The 19,728-nt window shown below is 35.2% G+C and overlaps 1 protein-coding gene across 6 annotated transcripts in view; it reads left to right on the top strand.

Annotated features, from left to right (window-relative positions):
- The window catches only part of sdk1a (sidekick cell adhesion molecule 1a), a 534,220-nt gene that overhangs the window by 422,479 nt on the left and 92,013 nt on the right, over positions 1-19,728 (top strand). For 4 of the 6 annotated variants that reach the window (XM_087244896.1, XM_087244895.1, XM_087244894.1 and 1 more), the window contains 3 exons: positions 7,441-7,550; positions 10,994-11,144; positions 16,487-16,724. In XM_087244896.1, the coding sequence (XP_087101022.1) occupies positions 7,441-7,550; positions 10,994-11,144; positions 16,487-16,724 (499 nt within the window). Of the gene's footprint in view, positions 1-7,440; positions 7,551-10,993; positions 11,952-13,011; positions 13,437-16,486; positions 16,725-19,728 lie in introns of those variants that run through there. The other 2 variants (XR_015481051.1, XR_015481050.1) reach the window with 1 other exon arrangement.

The following is a 19,728-nucleotide window of genomic DNA, read 5'->3' as shown; positions in this document are numbered from 1 at the left end:
TTCAGAATATCACATTTTGTGTTTAACAGAAAAAAGAAATTGGTTTACAAGTTTACAACTGATTGAGCGTCAATTTAAGGATGAGGAAATACTCATTTATATTCAGTGTTGGGAAGGTTACTTTGGAAATGTAATAGATTACAGATTACAAATTACTCTATTTAAAATGTAACAAGTTACAGTAATTTTCGATTACTTTATAAAAGTAAAGTAACTAATTACATCTGATTACTTTTTGATTACTTTTAATTGCTAACGGATATTATCAACTAAATCATTTTCAAGCATAAATACCAAGTAGGTGTGAGCTTACAGTAGCTCTAATTACTGTTAGAATCTCAAAATCTTTCATCACTTTAATTAAGATTGTATTAATTTAATTGTAAAGTACAGCCACCACACAACCAGACCTTATCACAAAAAAGTGTTTACTGTTGTTACAAAACCAAGATGTTAGCTAGTTGTGCAGGTGATTTTTGTGGCATTTACAATAAAAAATACATCCAAGCTATTTTTGCAGTTTTCATTTTTAAATCGAAGCCATTTAAATACAAGTTAATAATATCTTAGTGACCAATAAAAAAATGTAGTGGCCAATGAAACATGAGGCAGAACTGTTCATTTCCATTATTTACTGTAAATAATATGCTGTACCAAACAGGAATAAATTATAGCACATAACAGCAAAAACAAAAAAACATCAAATAAAACCAGGTGCTACACATTTAAAACACTATTGATCTGTGATCGGTAAATGAAGCTTGTGTGTGGATTACTGTGCTACTTCACTAATAAAATAGCTTTGCTACTGTGAAAAGCTATTTAATTTTTAAAGTAAATCGAATTCAATGACAGCAATTTTTGCAAAAGAATTGTCATTATCCCTTCAATAAAAGCACAACACCCTTACTACTGTACATCTGACTGACCCTGCTCTGCCTGTTCCTTAATCATTTCTTTCTCCTTCTCCTGTTATTGATATTGTGACATTAGTATTTTCATAAAAAAAAACTTATTCTTAAAGCCAAATTGCCTTAATATATGAACTTTTTGTACTTGTGCGTTTAGTGCACTGAAAAATGATATTATGTCCATTTTCTCTGTCATTTTATCATTGAGGTAAAGTTGGTTTTATATTTGCACATTCAGTCTTTCTCATTAATAATATAGTTTCAGAAAAGTATTCATTGTAAATGGTAAAATCATATTAGCAGCCAACAACCATCAAAGTACAGCATTGTTCACAGTTTGTGAAGTGTATGCAATTTCTGTATATTGTGTAGGTTTATGTATATATGTACAGTGTGTGCATGCATGTAAGGACTATTGTGTGTAGATATATGCATGCGTGTACATGTATGCTTTTATCTGAGTATATATTTGTTGTTTATTTTGCTTTATTTGTCTATAAAAAAATACATATTTGGTTTATTTTACAATGCTGGTTTGTTGTTTGTGAAGCACTTTGAGTTGCATGCATGTAGGGAAGTGCTACACAAATAAAATGTATTGTTATTATTCATATTATTAATGCTGTTTTTAAATCATACTTACATGAGATTTCAGTCCGAATATTCAAAGTACTATAGTAAACAATGTATGGAGCTGTCACTGAATGAATGTGTGAATAAAAAACCAACTTTACCTCAATCATTTAATCTAGTCTTTGACACTGCAAGGCAAGTTTATTTATACTGTAGCACATTTTATACACAATGCTAATTCAAAGTGCTTTACATAAAGAATGAAAAACTATCATAAAAATAATCACACAATAAAAACAAGGACATTTTATATTTCAAATTAATTGAGTCACTTAAGAACAGAACTGAAATTGATTATATAAAAAATACAGTGGGGCAAGATTGGACGTAGCACAGTGCTCATTGAGCAAATCCACAGCTAAACAATATGCTAATTGTGGCCGCTAATGTTAAGTTAACATTATGCCAAATCGTCACAAATGAAACAATTCATTGGAAACGGCTTAGGAGTCTTACGGGACAATGCACTTTGCAAGAAGCTAATGTAAACAAGCATACATTAACTACCTGATACAGGTAAAGTTGGTTTTGTATGGGGGTATCGGGGTTTAGTGAGCGACGTATCTAAGTAGGGGCGTGTGCGCGCGAGACGTACCTGAAGAGCGGTGGGGGCGAGTTGCGGGCGACGTAACTGAAGAGCTAGGAGGGATGCGGTGGAGAGGGGTGCGCAAGGACCGGGCGGGAGACGCGCTATTTCCGCGAGATTATCATTCATTTGCGGGCATGCGGGAGTCTCTATGCATTTGAGGGATTGTCCCGCAACTTCCGGGAGACTTGGGATGTCTGAAATAGGGAGTGTGTCACTGAACGAATGGTTGAATATAAAGCCAACTTTACCTCTATAACTACATGAGTAATTTTTACCACTAATACAGCAGATTCATGAACAGTTACACCGATAATCAGCATTTTTGTGGCAGCTAATTTATGAATAAGTCTGCATTAACTACATTGAAGAGAATCGCTTAATTTAAAGTGAATAAAATACTTACTGAAGTTTAAAATTAACACGCAGCCACACACTCGGCCTGACTTCTGTCTGTGTGTGTGTGTGTGTGTGTGTGTGTGTGTGTGTGTGTGTGTGTGTGTGTGTGTGTGTGTGTGTGTGTTTGTGAGATGAGCCGGCAGGCAGTGGGCCAAACCACTTTGTAGGGGGGAACTGTTTCTAAATGCATTTTAAATGATAAATGCGGATTTTTTATTTAGACAATTATTTTAGGTATACATACATATATTGTTCACAATAGAGAGTGCAGGGTTTTTATATTTTTTTTTTTGGTGGAGAGACAACCCTCGGATGGGAGAGGACATGTTCCCCCCGGGATTTACGCCCGTGGGTGCGCTGCAAATCAAAAGCATCTGAATAGCAGCGCTTTAATAAATAGCTTTGACAGAAGGCATCATGCATATCAAAAACAGGCATAGAAATAGATTAATATTATTCAACATATCGCAGAATTTTAAAGAAAATTTATAGATGTAACCCCATTTGTAATCTTTAACATTTTCACAAGTAACTGTAATTTAATTACACATTTTTCTCAGTAACTGTAACGAATTACTGTTACTTTTATTTTGTAATTAAATTACGTAACGCCGTTACATGTAACTAGTTACTCCCCAACACTGTTTATATTTTGGTGAACTATCCCTTTAAGTATTGACGAAACAGATTTTCTTAAAAATGGTCGAAGACGACTCCATAAACTTTATGGATTGCATTTAAAGACTCAAACTGTCATCCTGCAGTTGTTCCAATCTTTTAAAAAGAATTATCCCACATCCTCCATTCACTTCCGCTCAAACATTTCCATTTCAACCTGAATAACAGCTACAGGCTCCGGTTGCGATTTCTGGATGAAAGATTCAACCACTTGACTGACTCTTAATTTGTAATTGACACCAGCTCTCTGAACTTGATGCAAAAGAAAACGTCGTCTTTTCAATGAAATCCAGAGGTGACTGAAGCCGGACTCTCTTGAAATCTGTCAGAGACCCTGCAAACACTCCAGCTTATGAAATACTACAGCTCTCGCCAGCATAAGGTGGCACGCGTCGCACATCTATCACGCTGGCATAAATGCTTACTGCATACAGTACACTCCAGTGCTCATAGTAAATCTTCCTGAGTGCTGTGAGCTTTGATTGCTTTAGACTTGGCTCGCACAATGCGTTTGAAATGGGGCAGCGGCTGGCTCTGTCCGGGACTCTGCTGAAAAAGCTTTAACCTGCATTGCTGCTGAAGGCCTGCGCTTCCATACAAAACAAGTCTGTGAGACTTTGGTTGTTTGATGTACCGGCTATAATGAAGTGCATTGTGGGGAATTTTTCTGCTCTTTTGAGTAGGCTGGTGGAATCAAATGCTATTGTGCTGTGGTTCACAAAATATTTTTATTGAGGGCTCAGAGTGGCACAGTGGAGCAAAAAAATACAGGTAATCTTTTTTTATTTGACACCCGATGAACACCAAACAATTATTTTAGCTGTATATATATATATATATATATATATATATATATATATATATATATATATATATATATATATATATATATATATATATATATATAGTAAAACAAAAAATAGCTCTATACCTCACAAAAAAGAAAATTCTGTTTTTAATGTGTCAGTCAGTGTTCATTTATTGTGAATTATGTTTCAGGGGGGACAGTGAACCAAATAATATTTTTTTCCATTTATCGTTCAATAAACTGCAATTTTTCAGAGACTGCATTTTTCAATAAAATTATATTCAAAAAAATAAATCTGCAAATAATTTGAATATTTAAGGTGGATAGTGAAGCAAAAAATAGCTTTGCTGTTTTTATTAATTTTTCTGCTTAGGCCTGTCACAATATTCAATATATCGAATTATCGCACAACACATGTACATGACCTTACTCATTTTCGATGATGCAGCATATATCACTTATACATAAAAACTAATTCTAGCAACATTTTAGCTGATTGTGCAACATCTTTATCTCTGTCTGAGGTGTCAGTGTCAGTATGGTTAAAAAAAAACACTCTAGTATTTATTACAAATTACTAAAGGATATTTTCATGTGGGTGTCTGACAAGTGAAAATAGATCTGGCAGTAGATATCGTAGCCTCTGTTATTTTACCTTGCAATTTTTTGTTAACACATTTTGTTTTCACATTCTGATTCCAATGCCTAATTATTAAATTGTAAAAATGACTATAATAGTAAAATATTATGTGTTCTTTGCATTATGCATTACTTGCATTATGATGATTTTATATTGTCATTCTGGTATTTATCCAGAAAAATTATCACAATATATTTTGCTGCAATATATTGTACAAAAAAATGAATGAATGTCAGGTCTAATTCTTTTTTTATCATGACTCAAAAAAAATGTAGAATTTTGAGGATTCAGAGTGGCACGATGAAATGTAAAATATATATCTGTTTTTTTATGTCAATCAGTTTATATTTACCTTATAGTGAATTAGGTTTCATAGTAAATAAATAAATTCCTGACAAATAAGACAAAAATAAGCTGAAAAAGCTTTAAGCTGCTCCACTGAAGGCTCCTCTACAGAACACTCGGAGAGCCTTTGACCTGTGACGTCCCGGCTATAATGAAGTGCAGTGTGGGCATTTTTCTACTCTTTTATTGAATTCACTGCTTGGACTCTGCACTGCACAAATGCAAAGAGATAGCATTCTCAAAAGAGGCTGAAAATGTGTGTTTTGAAATGCTGTGGCAGATTAAAGCCCTTGTAAACCTTGTTAAAGTCTACTGGGCAAGAAGCACCTATTTAAAAGAGACATAGCATGACAAACTGCTTTTTTGGATGCATTGGTATGATGAAAATCTCACTACTGAGTCTTTATTAGGCTTTTATAGATTGAGGAATGCTTTTTGAAGCAGAGTTGGAGCTTGTAAATGTGACTTTGTGTGCTGGTGATAAATGACTGAATGATTGACTTAAGCCAGCCAATATAACCGAGGCTTGCATCTTTGAGAAATGCATTTAAAAGCCATTTATTCTGCAATATTAAGCAGATAGTCTGCTGTTAAAAATATTGTAAATAAAGAATGTTGAAGTATGTTTACAAGGAAGTGTACTGTAAAGTATCTGAAGTTGAGAAAAACTTGAAGGCAACCAGCTTTAGGACAGTTTTGAGTTTACTCAACTTTAAGAGCCCCTATTATGCATTATAAAAAGGTCATATTTCGGTTTTCGGTTTTTTTCAACAACATACTGACATGCATACAAGGTCAAAAAACTTTCATTGTCTTATAATATGCATTATTTTTTACCTAATTATCCCATATTTGTTCAGCGATTCATTTGTTCCCAAACCCCTCTGCACGATGCTATTCTGTGCTGATTAGTCCAGTAGCTATGTCTGTTGCGATTGGTCAACTGGGTTAAGCGCGAGATAGAGAAAAACGTGCTTCATCTCATGGTTAAGAAGTAGTCAGAGCACAGAGTTATATGTGTGAGCCCAATGCAGAAATGCATTAAAGCAATGCAGTTAAACACCAGCATATTCCTCTATTCTTAACCTCAAGTAATTACAATGACACACATTCAGTATTAATCCACACAGTAGCAAAAGTTAAACTATATTTAAATTGACCGTGTTGTGTGTGTGAGGAATGACTGATGGTGGCCATAGCTACAAACAGCAGAGGATCGTCAGTTCAGAAACACATAAATCGGTAAAGAAAGAAGCATGCATCACGTTTTCAATGTGGTTTTGGACCAATATTTGAATAGCCCATACAGATTTATCCTGAGAGATGCAGTACAAGCACTGATCTAAAACAGATACATGATTACAAGCCGCTCAGAGCAATTACAAGTTACAACACAATTAAATACATATTTTTCAAACCAATTTAATCACAACAAAGAAAGAAGAAGAAACTGGTCCATACAAACTGTGTAACAGTTACTGACAAAGTTCCATACAGTAGTAGTCTTGCTGATTGTATCAATCATCAGAAAATGACAGGAACAAACACAGCAAACAGTTGGCTATACTGTGGCTATTGACCTTATTCTAAAATGCGGAAGTGCGCCTGTTTTCGCGATTGTCTTAGAACTTCCGATTCAGTCGCCTATGGGAGAAATGACTAGGAATAATAAACGGCAGAAAATGGCCAAACTACTTGCTCAACAAACAAATGTTTGCATGACTACACAGACCAAGTAGCATAATATAATAAGAAAATATTGAATTGCAACATCAAGCAGCGTAACGAGCAGTTGTTAACGTCAAAAAATGAATGAAAGTGAATGTGACCGGAAGTCGCGAGACAAAATGATTCAAATGGCAGCGCCCACTCGACAGCTGAGAATAAGGTGAATACTGTGGTATTGTTGTGGAAATAAAACCGTTTATTCCCCACAGCCACAGGTATAGTAATCGTCGCGTCTTGATCAATCCCATGATGCCTCGCTAGCGGAGTGCTAGTGTCTGAAGGGAAAGCAGTGTTCATGTTTTACCGGATCCATCAGTTCATATTTGGTATTGTTTCTTGTTGCCGTCAACGCGAACAGGCAAGAGATCCAGACAAACGACAAAACATTTAAATTTCATTTAAATTAATAAATATTTTGATATTATTTAGATTATTTCTAAAAATGCATGTTGTTTGCAAAACAAAATAATAGATTTTATATTATAATTTTACACAATGCAAATTATTATTATTATTATTATTACAAATGTTGTTTTTAAAGTCATTGCTGTTTAATTTAATTTAATTTTATTGTATTTTATTTAATTTTATTTAGAAATAAAACTTGGCACATTGACTTTCCCCATTTACATGTGTATAAATGAGTCTACATTAGTAAACTAATACAGCTGCTTTCCTATAACCCTTGCTTTGCTTCTCTCTCTTTCTTCAGGTTGGCAGTATCGGTGAAGATGAAGAGTGGAAGGTGTTATATGAAAAAGAGAACGACCCTGAAGCTCAGATGCTGGAGGTTCCCAATCTCACCCCCTTCACACACTACAGGTCAGTCAGACCCCTCCACAGGCATACATTAACTGCTTTTAACGCAGCAATTGCCATATAAACGGCATTTTCATTTATTTTAAACACGCACATTAAGCGAGCCTAATTAAATAACGGCACGTAGATTACTGCAATTACAGTTGCATTAGCGAAGACACGTTTGCACTTTAATCAGATTATGATTCTGTGCCTGCATAAACAAATCGAACGGTTCACAGTTCAAGTCAGCACTGCGGCAAGGCTTTCTCTTCTGTATTTATGCCTCTGATCTTGTTATTTTCTGCTTCCTTCCCCGAGGACGCCGTTAATTCATTCCTTTCTTCTTTCTTGTTCTGTCTGATCTTGACATCTTTGTGATATTTGTCTTATGCCGGAAAAAGACAATTGAACAGAGATTTGATGCGGAGTTGCTGAGATGCAGTGTGTGTGCATGAAATCTATTTACGCTCAGAAAACACTTCTTTTATGCATGGACTTCAGAATTCACTGCACACTGCAAGTTCTCCCAGTGACAGTCGCATCTGAATGATGCTTCAAAGTGTGTGTGTGTGTGTGTGTGTGTGTGTGTGTGTGTGTGTGTGTGTGTGTGTGTGTGTGTGTGTGTGTGTGTGTGTGTGTGTGTGTGTGTGTGTGTGTGTGTGTGTGTGTGTGCGTGCGGACTATACAGCACAGCCAAAAATCACTCCACTACTCGCTGCGCTTGACACTGTGATAAACATAGCTGCAACATGGCATTTGGTGGCACACGGGTGTAAATAACAAACATATTTGCCAACTGTTTTGGCTGTTTGGTTGTGGTGGTGTGGAAATAAATAATAGCGGCCAAATACTTCATCTTTATCAGCTGTCGTTAGTAAACAAAATGTGTTTACTGTTGTTATTTTTTTTTACTAAAATGTGATTCACAGACATTCAAGCCAAAATTGACCAAAAAAGGCTGTTTAACAATTGCAAATGACAATTCATATCATAAGCTTATTCACAAAACATTCATGCACAACATAATTAGCTTTGATAAAATAAGACTCACAAATACTTCAATCATAAACAGCCATATGTGTTAGCAAATTCCTGTCAGTTTGTCAATTTCTATGGATTTCTGTGTGCGTATTTTGATAAAGATCATTCTCTTTAAACAATGAGGTGTGATTTTTCAGTTTAGCCAGTTATAATTCATGCCTAATGGACTTAAAATATTACTAGTGCAAAAAAATAATGAGCAACAGAAAAATGAGGCATGTCATTTAAATATATTAATCATAAATACATTTTTTAAAATATTAGAAAGTCTTAAGTTAACCAGAATAACAAGTTGGATCAGGGGTCTTAAACTGCCGCGGGCCATTTGTAGCCTCCTTCCTCCTCCCTCAGGCCCACAACTGACGTCAAAAATATAATGAGATTCTGCCCAACAAAACTCATATATTTGAATCACTATCATTGTTGTGCAATCATGTCTAGCCACTTGTGGTTTTGATCTCCCACCTACTGGACATTTAAAGTACAATAATATACAGTATGTTCGGTTAACCTCCAGTTTCTCTGTTTGCAGTTGAAAGTAACGTACATGCAAATTATTTCTGGAGCTGATTTAAACGTTGAAATATATATAAGTACATGCTCTATTTTTACTAAAGTTACATTTTGGAACATACTCAAGGGTCATTTGATTATATTTAGTTTTATACAAACACATCTCTATGGCATACACGTTATGCTTGTGGTTAAATATGAAAATATTGCTAATATCCAATTCAAATGGTCTTATTTGGTAGATTTTCCTCATATGCATATTAAGAGTTGTGTAAAGAATGTGCATTAGTAAAATATGACTGCTGGCTGAATTGAACATGTTAAAGTAAAAGTTATATATATATATATATATATATTCTTTCCCATATTAGGTAGCCTACCATGTTAGGTGTGCAATTTGCCACAATGACAAATCATAAAAATGAAGCTTTTTTATTTTTGTCTCTTGTCGAGACAAGATCTAAATAATGGTAGAATTTAAGCCAAAGAATGGTTGTATAACTCTTAATTTTATCCACGATCCTACTTTCTCACAGATTTCACTCCTTGAAGCATCTCACATGTGCCTCACTGAGGACATGCTTTAGGGCTTCCTCTACCGTAATACACCTAGAACACAGATTGCCTTAAAACCCATCAATGGTAGGGAAGCGTTTGTTCTTGTTAACTGCAGCAAAAGAGTTAAACAAAAACTTTAATCGATTTTACGCAGATCATACTACTGCAAAACAGGCTGCAAAACAATTTGGCCCCACTTCCGTGTAATGTAATGGTTGTGAGGGCACAGGCGAGACTTAATTTTTCGAGAAATACTCAAATACATCACTCATGCGCTGTTTGTATCTATAAGTCACGTAAAACAATAAATTGCAAACTGAAATAAATATAATTTGATTACATAGTTTGAAATTTGATGTTTTATGAAATTATTTACATTTTTGCGATTATTTTGCATTTAATTAGGAATTATGCAGGATTGCAAAAATTTTTGACTTTTTGTTGATTTTGCGTTGGATTACACGATTACACTTTCATCTCATTTTATGCTTGAACAACTAAATGAATGCTTAAGTCTATTTAACTGAATGTATTGTAATTGCATTACAGCATTGATGCTGTAAAAGGAACATTTTGAAATTGAAAATAGTCACATAGAGCTTTCACTGGAAGTTTATCATTGGCTAAAAAACACTAGCTGTGCATGTAGTTCATTAAAAAAAGCGTTACTCAGTGCTTTATGTTTGCAATAATATTTCTGAAACGTCTTAAATGAATACTTGGAATTTATTCATTTATGTCTGATTTAATCATCAATATAAACATATTATATTTTTGGGGTAGGATTTGTAAATTTGAATGATTTAGAGTGTGTTAGAAAACTGTAGTTTCAATCTTTGATTTGGATTAGATAACTGATATACTGGGAGATAGGTTTTTTATTTATTTGTTTCTATAAACCTCAGCTTAATGGGGATTATTGCTTTACTGTCACATGAAAATTGTTTTAAAACAATGTTCAGCTTTATTAGCTGGAATGTTTATGTCTTATTAATGACACATCGGTAATCAGATCTCTTCATTCTGCGTACTGTACATAAAGCTAGTGCTGTTATCTAAACAGGTTTAGTGTGTGACTCCATCCATTTGTTTCAGACAGCTGGAATCATCCGTGAGCTTCATGATAAACTGCTTGCCTTCGTGTTTTTCTCTACGTCGCAAATTTCTGTCAGATCTTATGGATGTTGCCGCAGCCTCTCCATTTGTTCTGCTCACTGATAAACTTTGATTTCATGGTAATTGGTGCAATTATAAAATGAATTGCACAGGCCTTGAACAGGTCTCATAGCGTCATCTGTTTTCAGTCAAGTGTTACATTTTTAAAGATGGGACGATTATCTTGGTGTTCACAGGTTTCGAATGCGTCAGGTGAATATCGTGGGTCCGAGTGCAGTAAGTGTACCATCCCGAGTCATTCAGACCCTGCAGGCTCCTCCAGATGTGGCCCCCAGCAGTGTGACTGTGCGGACTGCCAGCGAGACCAGCCTGTGGCTACGCTGGGTGGTAAGTGGCATTGTGGCTAAATAAATAGGCTGCTAACACAAAGATTGTAGGTTTAAATCCAATAAGATGGCATGTCTTTTTGATCAGATACAGTATCATTCTGTTCCATTCACCATTTTTTCTGGACTTATAATTATAATTTTCTTATCATCTAAAACATGCTGCTGCTGTGTTCATATTTGTCAGGTTTGGTTCGATTGCTCTATTGGTGCAGTTTATCTGAGTAACTGCACTCTTAACTAAAGTGTTGACTTAACAGGAAAATGTCAATAAGAAATTGACTAAATATTTAATAACACTTTATTAGTTAATATGTCAACACAGACTCATTCTAAAAACGTCCCCACATATAAATTTCTAGAGATCTCAAATTATGTAGCCAGAGATATGTATGGCTGCTATTCGTCTTTAAAATAAACGCTACGGGGCAGTATGATGCCATTCCTTTTCACGCTTACTAGCTGACCGATTACCTCCGTATGGATGACTTTCCTGCTGTTACCAGTTTGTCCAGTAGCTCGCCATGTACGCTAGTGAACTTTAGACAAAGAGAGGAGTTGAACACAATGACAGGGTTTGAGTCTTGCGAAGAACCGTTCCAGAAAGCGGGTAAGACTAAAAACAAAAGCCAAAAAGTTAAGTTAAGAAGTATATAACGAGGTGATAATGTGGCAAAATCTGAAAACGTGATAAAAAAAAAACAGGCAATGGCTTTTGTTTTTCTGGATTGCTTTTGAAAACACTTCGTTGGGTTTAGGGAAGTGGGTGGGTGGGTCAATCAATGCTTTTAAAAACACTATTGGTTGGGTTCAACTAGGGTTGTAACAATATACCGGTATGACGGTTTACCACGATTTGAACGTGCACGATTATCATACCATGAACAATTGCATATCTACGGTTTTAACCCTTAAAGACCGAGACAGCCGCCCGCGGCTAAAAATAAGTATTGCTCTTAAATGTTTAATAACTTTTGATCCGCTGATCCGATTCATACAATTCAAAGATTGGCATAAAGAAGAGAATCTCAGCTTTCCATCACATAACATTCGCGGACTTTCAGAGGCTCCGGAATCAGTGCGGTTACGCCATCAACATTTGACAACGCTGATTTGACACAGAAACGCTCGTCACTGTGTCTCCGGACAAATCAGACATGATACATTGATGCATTGTCCCTCCTCCATGCCCAGATTGGTTCAAACTCGCTAAATCAGAACCAATAAGCATAGGTTTCGCTTTTGTTTGTGGACCAAGCTTTTTGAACAACACGGAATGAGAGAAAGGCATACATTTATGCGCGGCTAAATAAAACGCAAAAAAAAAAAAGTTTTGCATGAAATAATTCTCATACTAAGTACTTTTGCATGCACAGCAGCACAGAAACATGACAAAACAGTGACACAGCAAAGACGAACTGCTGCTCTTGCTGTTTTCAAAAGACGCAAATGAAGATGCAGCTGTTTGTCTGCATTGCAGACAACCATATCCATATCCATAGACAACCATATCCATGCTGGCACATAAAACCTAGGGATGTTCCATATTGAATCTAGTTTCGTTATGTAACTATTTATAGTATAGTAAATATTTATATCTATTTTTTACTGAGGATTTTCACCATGTTTATTTGGACTTTATTTGGACTTTGACACATTATTTATTATTTTATTATTTTTATTTGTTCATTGTAAGTGGTGTTGTTTATAGTAACTAAAAATATATTATTTGGAAAAAGTCAAATTTGCTTCACTGTTCTATTATTTTGTAACATTTGTAACATACCGTATACCGCGAAACCGTCAAACCGTGGTATTGTTTTAGACGATTATCATACCGTGAAAAATTCATACCGTTACAACCCTAGGTTCAACCAATGAGGCGGGTGAATTAGTCGGTCAGTTAGTTGGTCAGTCAGTCAGTCAACAGTGGTGGATTTACATGAGAACAACAGGCCTTAATGTCAGTCCTGAGAGAAATTTGAGATTTCAAAAAGCATACAGTGGCCTCTGCAAAAAAATTGTACCTCCTGGGACGTATTTGGCGCTCTCCAGAAATTTATATAGCGGTACGTTTTCAGAATGAGCCTGAGTTGTAATACGTAATTATGAGCAATGATTATGAGCAATAATTAGCTAGCGTTAACTAACATGAACAAATATTGTAAATAATGTATAGCTCATTGTCATGTTAGTAAGTATATAAACTAACATTAACTAATACAATCTTATTATAAAGTGTTACCATTTTTATAGAATGCGATCTTTAAAAAATATTCAAATGTTTTTGCATAAAAGAAAAAATAAATATATATATATATATATATATATATATATATATATATATATATATAGAGAGAGAGAGAGAGAGAGAGAGAGAGAGAGAGAGAGAGAGAGAAAGAGAGAGAGAGAGAGAGAGAGAGTATCATTTTGAAACATAAAATGTATTTTGCTAAAAATATACCTGTGCAGCATAAGGAGGTTTTGTACTCACATACAGTCTCAATACCACTAATATTGACACCCTTGTTGGATGTCTTAATTGTTTATGTAAAATAAAAAAACAACCACTACAACAACAAAAAAATAAATCTTCTCTGATTCATGTTGGCAGAATATTTTGGAAGAACATTTCCATTAATATTTGACGTTTATGTAAACCTGGGTGAAGGAAGAAGAAATTGTTCAGCCATGACCTCCTGTTTCAGAAGGTTTTAATGAGTTCAGTCATTCGTCACAATAGCAAAGGCCAAAGAGGTTTAGCCAAAAGGTTGTTGAGCTTCACACTTGAGCTTGGGCTATGAGATCAAAAAAGGGGTGAAAATGAGTACTTCCAAATTTCCAAACTGAGTGTCCAACATATTTCTGAGAATCACAGCTAGACAATTGTGGTAGTTAGGTCTTTCATTCGAAAAGTCTCCGAAACTAAAATCTGTTGTCACCTCTATCTCTGTCACCGCAAATTGGTTGAAAGGTTTTCAAGAAAAAAGCCTCTACTCCAAACACAAGCATCTTTATTATCAGTTTTATTTTCAATATTGTGACCAAAAGATCTGAAGGTTAAACAATAAGGACATTTTTCACAGCCTTCTTTGGAGCCAATAATAGTGGAGGGCACTTTACTACATGTAAAGTGTGCTATTATTTCTGTGTGTGACTTTTGTCAGTCATAAGCTTGCTGTTATGTAAGATATTTCATATATTCAAAAACTGATTATTAATACAGAGGTTTCAGATCTGCTCTGAGATTAATGAAGTCAAGTGCATTATATCTACTAGACTTCATTCGGTAATTCAGCCCTTGATTCACTTTTTTAAATCTTTCAGAGGTCATAATGGCAAAAATGGGGTGCAAGGAAATTCTTATATTGTAACTTTCAGTGCTGGTGTTCTGACAGGCTGCCATTATCTCATCCCGCACATGAATGCAGGCTAGGATGTTGAAAGCAGGGTGTTTTTTGGACATCTATCGATTTTCAACCTGATATAAAGACTGCTGACATGTGAGAGCTAGTGCCTAAATTGAGTTTCTCAAATTGAAGCTCTTTACCTGTCAAATTAAAAGCACATGAGAGCTGATGTTTTGCCGGTTTGTGACATCTCACTTACCTTTTGGCTCCCGGTCAAAATCGCTTGGTTGATTTTGTTTTGGTTTGGCACGTAAATGATGGAGGATTATTAGATATGCGTATTAAATATAAATATAAGATTTATAGGAGCGTGTATATTTAATTGGGTTATGCTGTGCTTGCATTAGCAATGTTCAAGACTCTGCTGAGGCTGCGCGTTATAGAGGCTGCTCTGTTTATTTTTACACTCTTTCTTCTGTTTTTCTCTAATAAAAGAGTTTTTAAATTTAGCCTGTATTTCATCATATTTTTGATTTTCAGGTCATTTGATTCTGACTCAAATGGCCTGTAATTTTAGTAGAGGAAAGAAATGTTTTTAAAAGGTCAGGTAATTAAAAATGTCAAATTGCAATAGAGCAAATGTTCAAAGATTTTGAGACACACTAATGTTTAAAATGGGATCTGTTGTATTATTTCATAAAAAACATCAATTATGCTTAGCAAAGCTGCATTTATTTGATTTAGTAAAAACACAATGTTGTGAAAATAATTATAAAATAAAATTTATTCATTCATTTTCTTGTCGGCTTAGTCCCTTTATTAATCTGGGATCACCACAGTGGAATGAACCACCAACTTATCCAGCATAGGTTTTATGCAGTGGATGTCCTTCCAGCTGCAACCCATCACTGGAAAACAACCATACACACTCATTCACACTCATACACTACAGACAATGTAGCCTACTCAATTCACCTGTACCACATGTTTTGGACTGGGGGAAACCGGTGCATATATATATATGTGTGTGTGTGTGTGTGTGTGTGTGTGTGTGTGTGTGTGTGTGTGCGTGTGTGTGCATGTGCATATGTGTGTGAACTTTGCAAAGACAAAGTCATAAAGACATATGTGTGTAACTTATAATTGCAGAAAGGCTTGAATTAATTCCACAACAAATACATCAAATAATCATTGGGAAAGTTCTTACTGTATTAATGAGGGGTGTAACTATACAATCTACTCACAGTTCGCTATGTATTTTAACACAAGCATAAGCATTTATGAATATAACTCTAAATGAACATGCGGGCGAAGCAGTGGGGCAGTAGTTAGTGCTGTCGCCTCACAAGCAAGAAGGTCACTGGTTCGAGCCTCGGCTGGGTCAGTTGGCATTTCTGTGTGGAGTTTGCATGTTCTCCCTGCGTTCGTGTGGGTTTCCTCCAGGTTCTCCAGTTTCCCCCACAGCCCAAAGACATGTCGTATAGCTGAACTGTCCGTTGTGTATGAGTGTGAATGAGAGTGTATGGATATTTCCCAGAGATGGGTTGCAGCTGGAAGGGTATCCGCTGCGTAAAAACATATGCTGGATAAGTTGGCAGTTCATTCCGCTGTGGCGAACCCAAATTAATAAAGGGACTAAGCGAAAAGAAAATAAATAGATGAACACAGTGTTTAAAATGATGTAAAAACTGCGCATTTGGCTCAGCATGTATCATTAACTTTATGAATATACATGATTAATCATATACAGCATTTCAGTGCTGAGCCTAAATTATTTAAATAAGTTCTTTCTATATTTTTCTTCAGCGAAAGACATCGTTAGTGCATTATTAATGTCTTACAGTGCTATTTTTTCTTCATGTCATTTATCGTCTACTGTATGTATTCATTAAATTCATGACGCATCTATCATTTCTTTCTCTGCTTCATTACCATTTATGAAGTTTGTCAGTAGTTCTGTTGACTCACTGAGAGCGTGTGATGTCTCTGTCAGCCTCTGCCAGAGAGTGAGTACAATGGGAACCCAGAGAGCGTGGGCTACAGGGTGAGGGTGATGCGGGCAGACCTGCGGGGTGAGGCCAGCACAAGACTGCTGAACGACAGGCTAGAGAGGGAGATCACACTCGAGGGCCTGGAGGAGTGGACAGAGTACCAGCTGCAGATCCAGGCCTTCAACTCCATAGGCCCCGGACCCTGGAGTGAAAGTGTCAAGGGACGTACACGGGAGTCAGGTGAGGACAACCAGATGGCCACTAATGACTCTCATAATAATTTTGACTCTTATACTAGTTTATTTGTGTTTTGTTGTTTTTGTTTTGTTAGTTTTTTAGAACGTCTGACTAATTACAAATTAGGGTTGCTAAATTATAGGACATTTTTAAAGATGGAAACTTTCCATGGCAATCAATGGGAAAATATGGGAATTAACAGGAATATATAGGAATTAAAGGCAATAAACTGGTAATTTACAAAATTGTATATTAGCTAATAGCGTTAAATGTTAAATATAGTTAAAGGGTAAAATAATAAGATTTAAAGCATTTTAAATAGATTTTCTACTCTGCACATTTCTACTCTCACATGAAACCTTGTCAAACAAAATAAAATGACAAAATTAGTTGTATAATTATTTCACAAAATTAATGTTTTACAAGGGTTTCTGTATTTTTGAAAATAAATACAGGATTGATGATGTGCATAAGAGACTTCTTTCAAAAACATAAATGTTAATAAGTCCAAATTTTTAGTAAGCATTCTGATCTAGACCATGGGTGCCCAGACTCTTTCGCATAAAGGGCAAAAAAACAAATATCATTATGAGTCGTGGGCCAAAGGTAAATAAATCTCCACTGTTCATAAGAGTGAACAGTGGAGTATATTTAAACTATGTACAATATACATTTAGACTAAAGCCACTTTCACACAGTGATACTGGTAAATATCTGGAAAATTTCCGGAACGACTTTACCGGTATATTCAAAAAAGCGCTGTTCACACAGGCGAGGACGTTACGGAAATTTTCCGGAAAAGAGCATTCACACATCCATTCCAAAATACCGGTAAATTTTGACATCATTCACCATAAATGAGCTTTAAACGGCTGCGCTTGTATTTGTAAACATTTGACTAAATTACAGACTCTGTGGATGATCAATATTGTGAACAACTTTCGCATGTCGAGATGTTCATAATATGTGCGTGTGCAGGCGCTCACAGGCTGTTTCACAGGCACACGCAAAGCTTGAAGGTAAACAAACAACGGCTTATCATAAGCATCTCATCGATGATTATTTACACAGTTGGCATTAAGAAGAACATATAAACGTGATCTGACTAACTTCTAGCAGCTAACTGTGTCTGGAAAAATATTCAAAGGCTTTTATCCTCACAAACCGCGCGGACGTAAATGTTTCTGACTGTTGTGATTGGCTAAAGCAGACGTCTCACGTCAGCACGTTCTAGACGTGCACGCGCTTATTACGGCAATCTTCCATCTGCATTCACACAGCGCAGCATTCCGGCAAATTGCCGTTAATGTTACAACTTCTCTTTCCGGAAAATAGCCAGAACGAATTTACCGGTAATTTTCAAAAAGGACCTGTTCACACATACAACCTTTCCGGAAAATTACCGGCAATCTTATTCTGCAAATAAATCAATAGAATTAAAATAAACATATTTAAAAACGTATTAGTTTACATGCATCTCAGGCTATGACCAAAGAATGCTTATGTTTGTATATGTAAATTTCTCATTTGTATGTTGTAAATTTCTAATAAACTCCCATAAATTCCTGGTAAGTTTCCAAATTGGAAAATTTGCTGGAAATGTTCTGTCCCTTTGCAACTCTATTACAAATTACAGATTTGTTTCATGTAGAACCGTTAATCTGCAATATTTAAGGAGCATTCTCTTTCATAAAAATATAAAACCGACTGATATAGGAAAGTTCTGTTCCTAATATTATTATATCTTACATGTTAAAAGTACAATACAATTACAGCAAATAGTACTATTGTTTAAGCTTGTCCGAAACATATGTACTTTCATAAAAAATTAAAAATTATAATAAAGTTTAAACACATTAGATATCATGTATTATCTGTAAATGTTTTCTAAAATGAAGAGCATGAAATATTAAATGTCATGCATAAAATATATCAAACATACAGTAACAGCTCTTTACTGAATTTTTCATTCCACTTTGCTTCTTTTCTACAGTTTTCTATGTGATTGTGCTTGATGTACATGTTTGACCATTGGTTTTATCTTTTGCAGCCTTACTTGCATGAAACGGCATTCTAAAAATGTATCCGTACTACTTAGATATGTGCTTTAAAAAGTCTGTTCATTCCTTTGAGGCCAAGCACCAAAGAAGTGTATGTACCTCTAGAATCTTTTAGTGTTCTTTATCTTTTTCTTCTTTAGTTATTGAGTCTGTGGGGGAACGGAAATGTAAAAATAAAACTGCTACAAAAAGGGGAAGTTAACCCAATAATTAAATCGGTCATCATTTCCTCACTTTCTTCTGCTATTTTGTTTGATGGTAGCCATTGATTTCCATTGTTTTTATCCTACTATGAAAGTTAATGGGCACCATTAACCTGCATTTTTCAAATGATTTTCTTTTGTGTTCAACTGAAGAGTGAAAATCATAATCAATTAAAACCACAAGAGGAAGAATAAATGATGATGTAATTTAAAATTTTGGATGAAAATCTGTGCTAATGACCTTTTAATTTAACAAATAACATGGAAACAAATTTGACAAAGAGATCTTAAAAGTGGACATGAGGCTATTGACCTTATTCTGCAATGCACAAATGCACTCTTTATTGTGATTGTTTTAGAACTTCCAATTCAGCCACCTATGGAAGAAATGACTAGAAATAATAAACAGCAGAAAATGGTAAAACTCCTTGCTTTACAAACAAGTGTGTTCATGACTATACAGACAAAGTAGAATAATTTGAAAACATAAGTTTGCAACATCAAGCAGCATAACGAGTGGATTTTAAGTGAATGAGACCAGAAGTCTTGGGCCATAAAGTTTTAAATGGCTGCGCCTGCTTGTACGTGAAGAATAAGTTCAATAAATGCTATGTTATGACATAGTGGCCAGAAGATTTTATAAAATGGATTTCTGATTGTAATGGTTTGACTGATCTCATTATGTTTCATTCTATCATACGGAGCTAAACAATATAAAATATTAGATTTCAAATATTTCGAATT

Source organism: Danio rerio, chromosome 3, assembly GCF_052040795.2.
Source record: "Danio rerio strain M-AB ecotype USA chromosome 3, GRCz13ab, whole genome shotgun sequence".
Lineage (NCBI taxonomy): Eukaryota > Metazoa > Chordata > Actinopteri > Cypriniformes > Danionidae > Danio > Danio rerio.
This window is presented reverse-complemented; position numbering and strand designations above follow the sequence as displayed.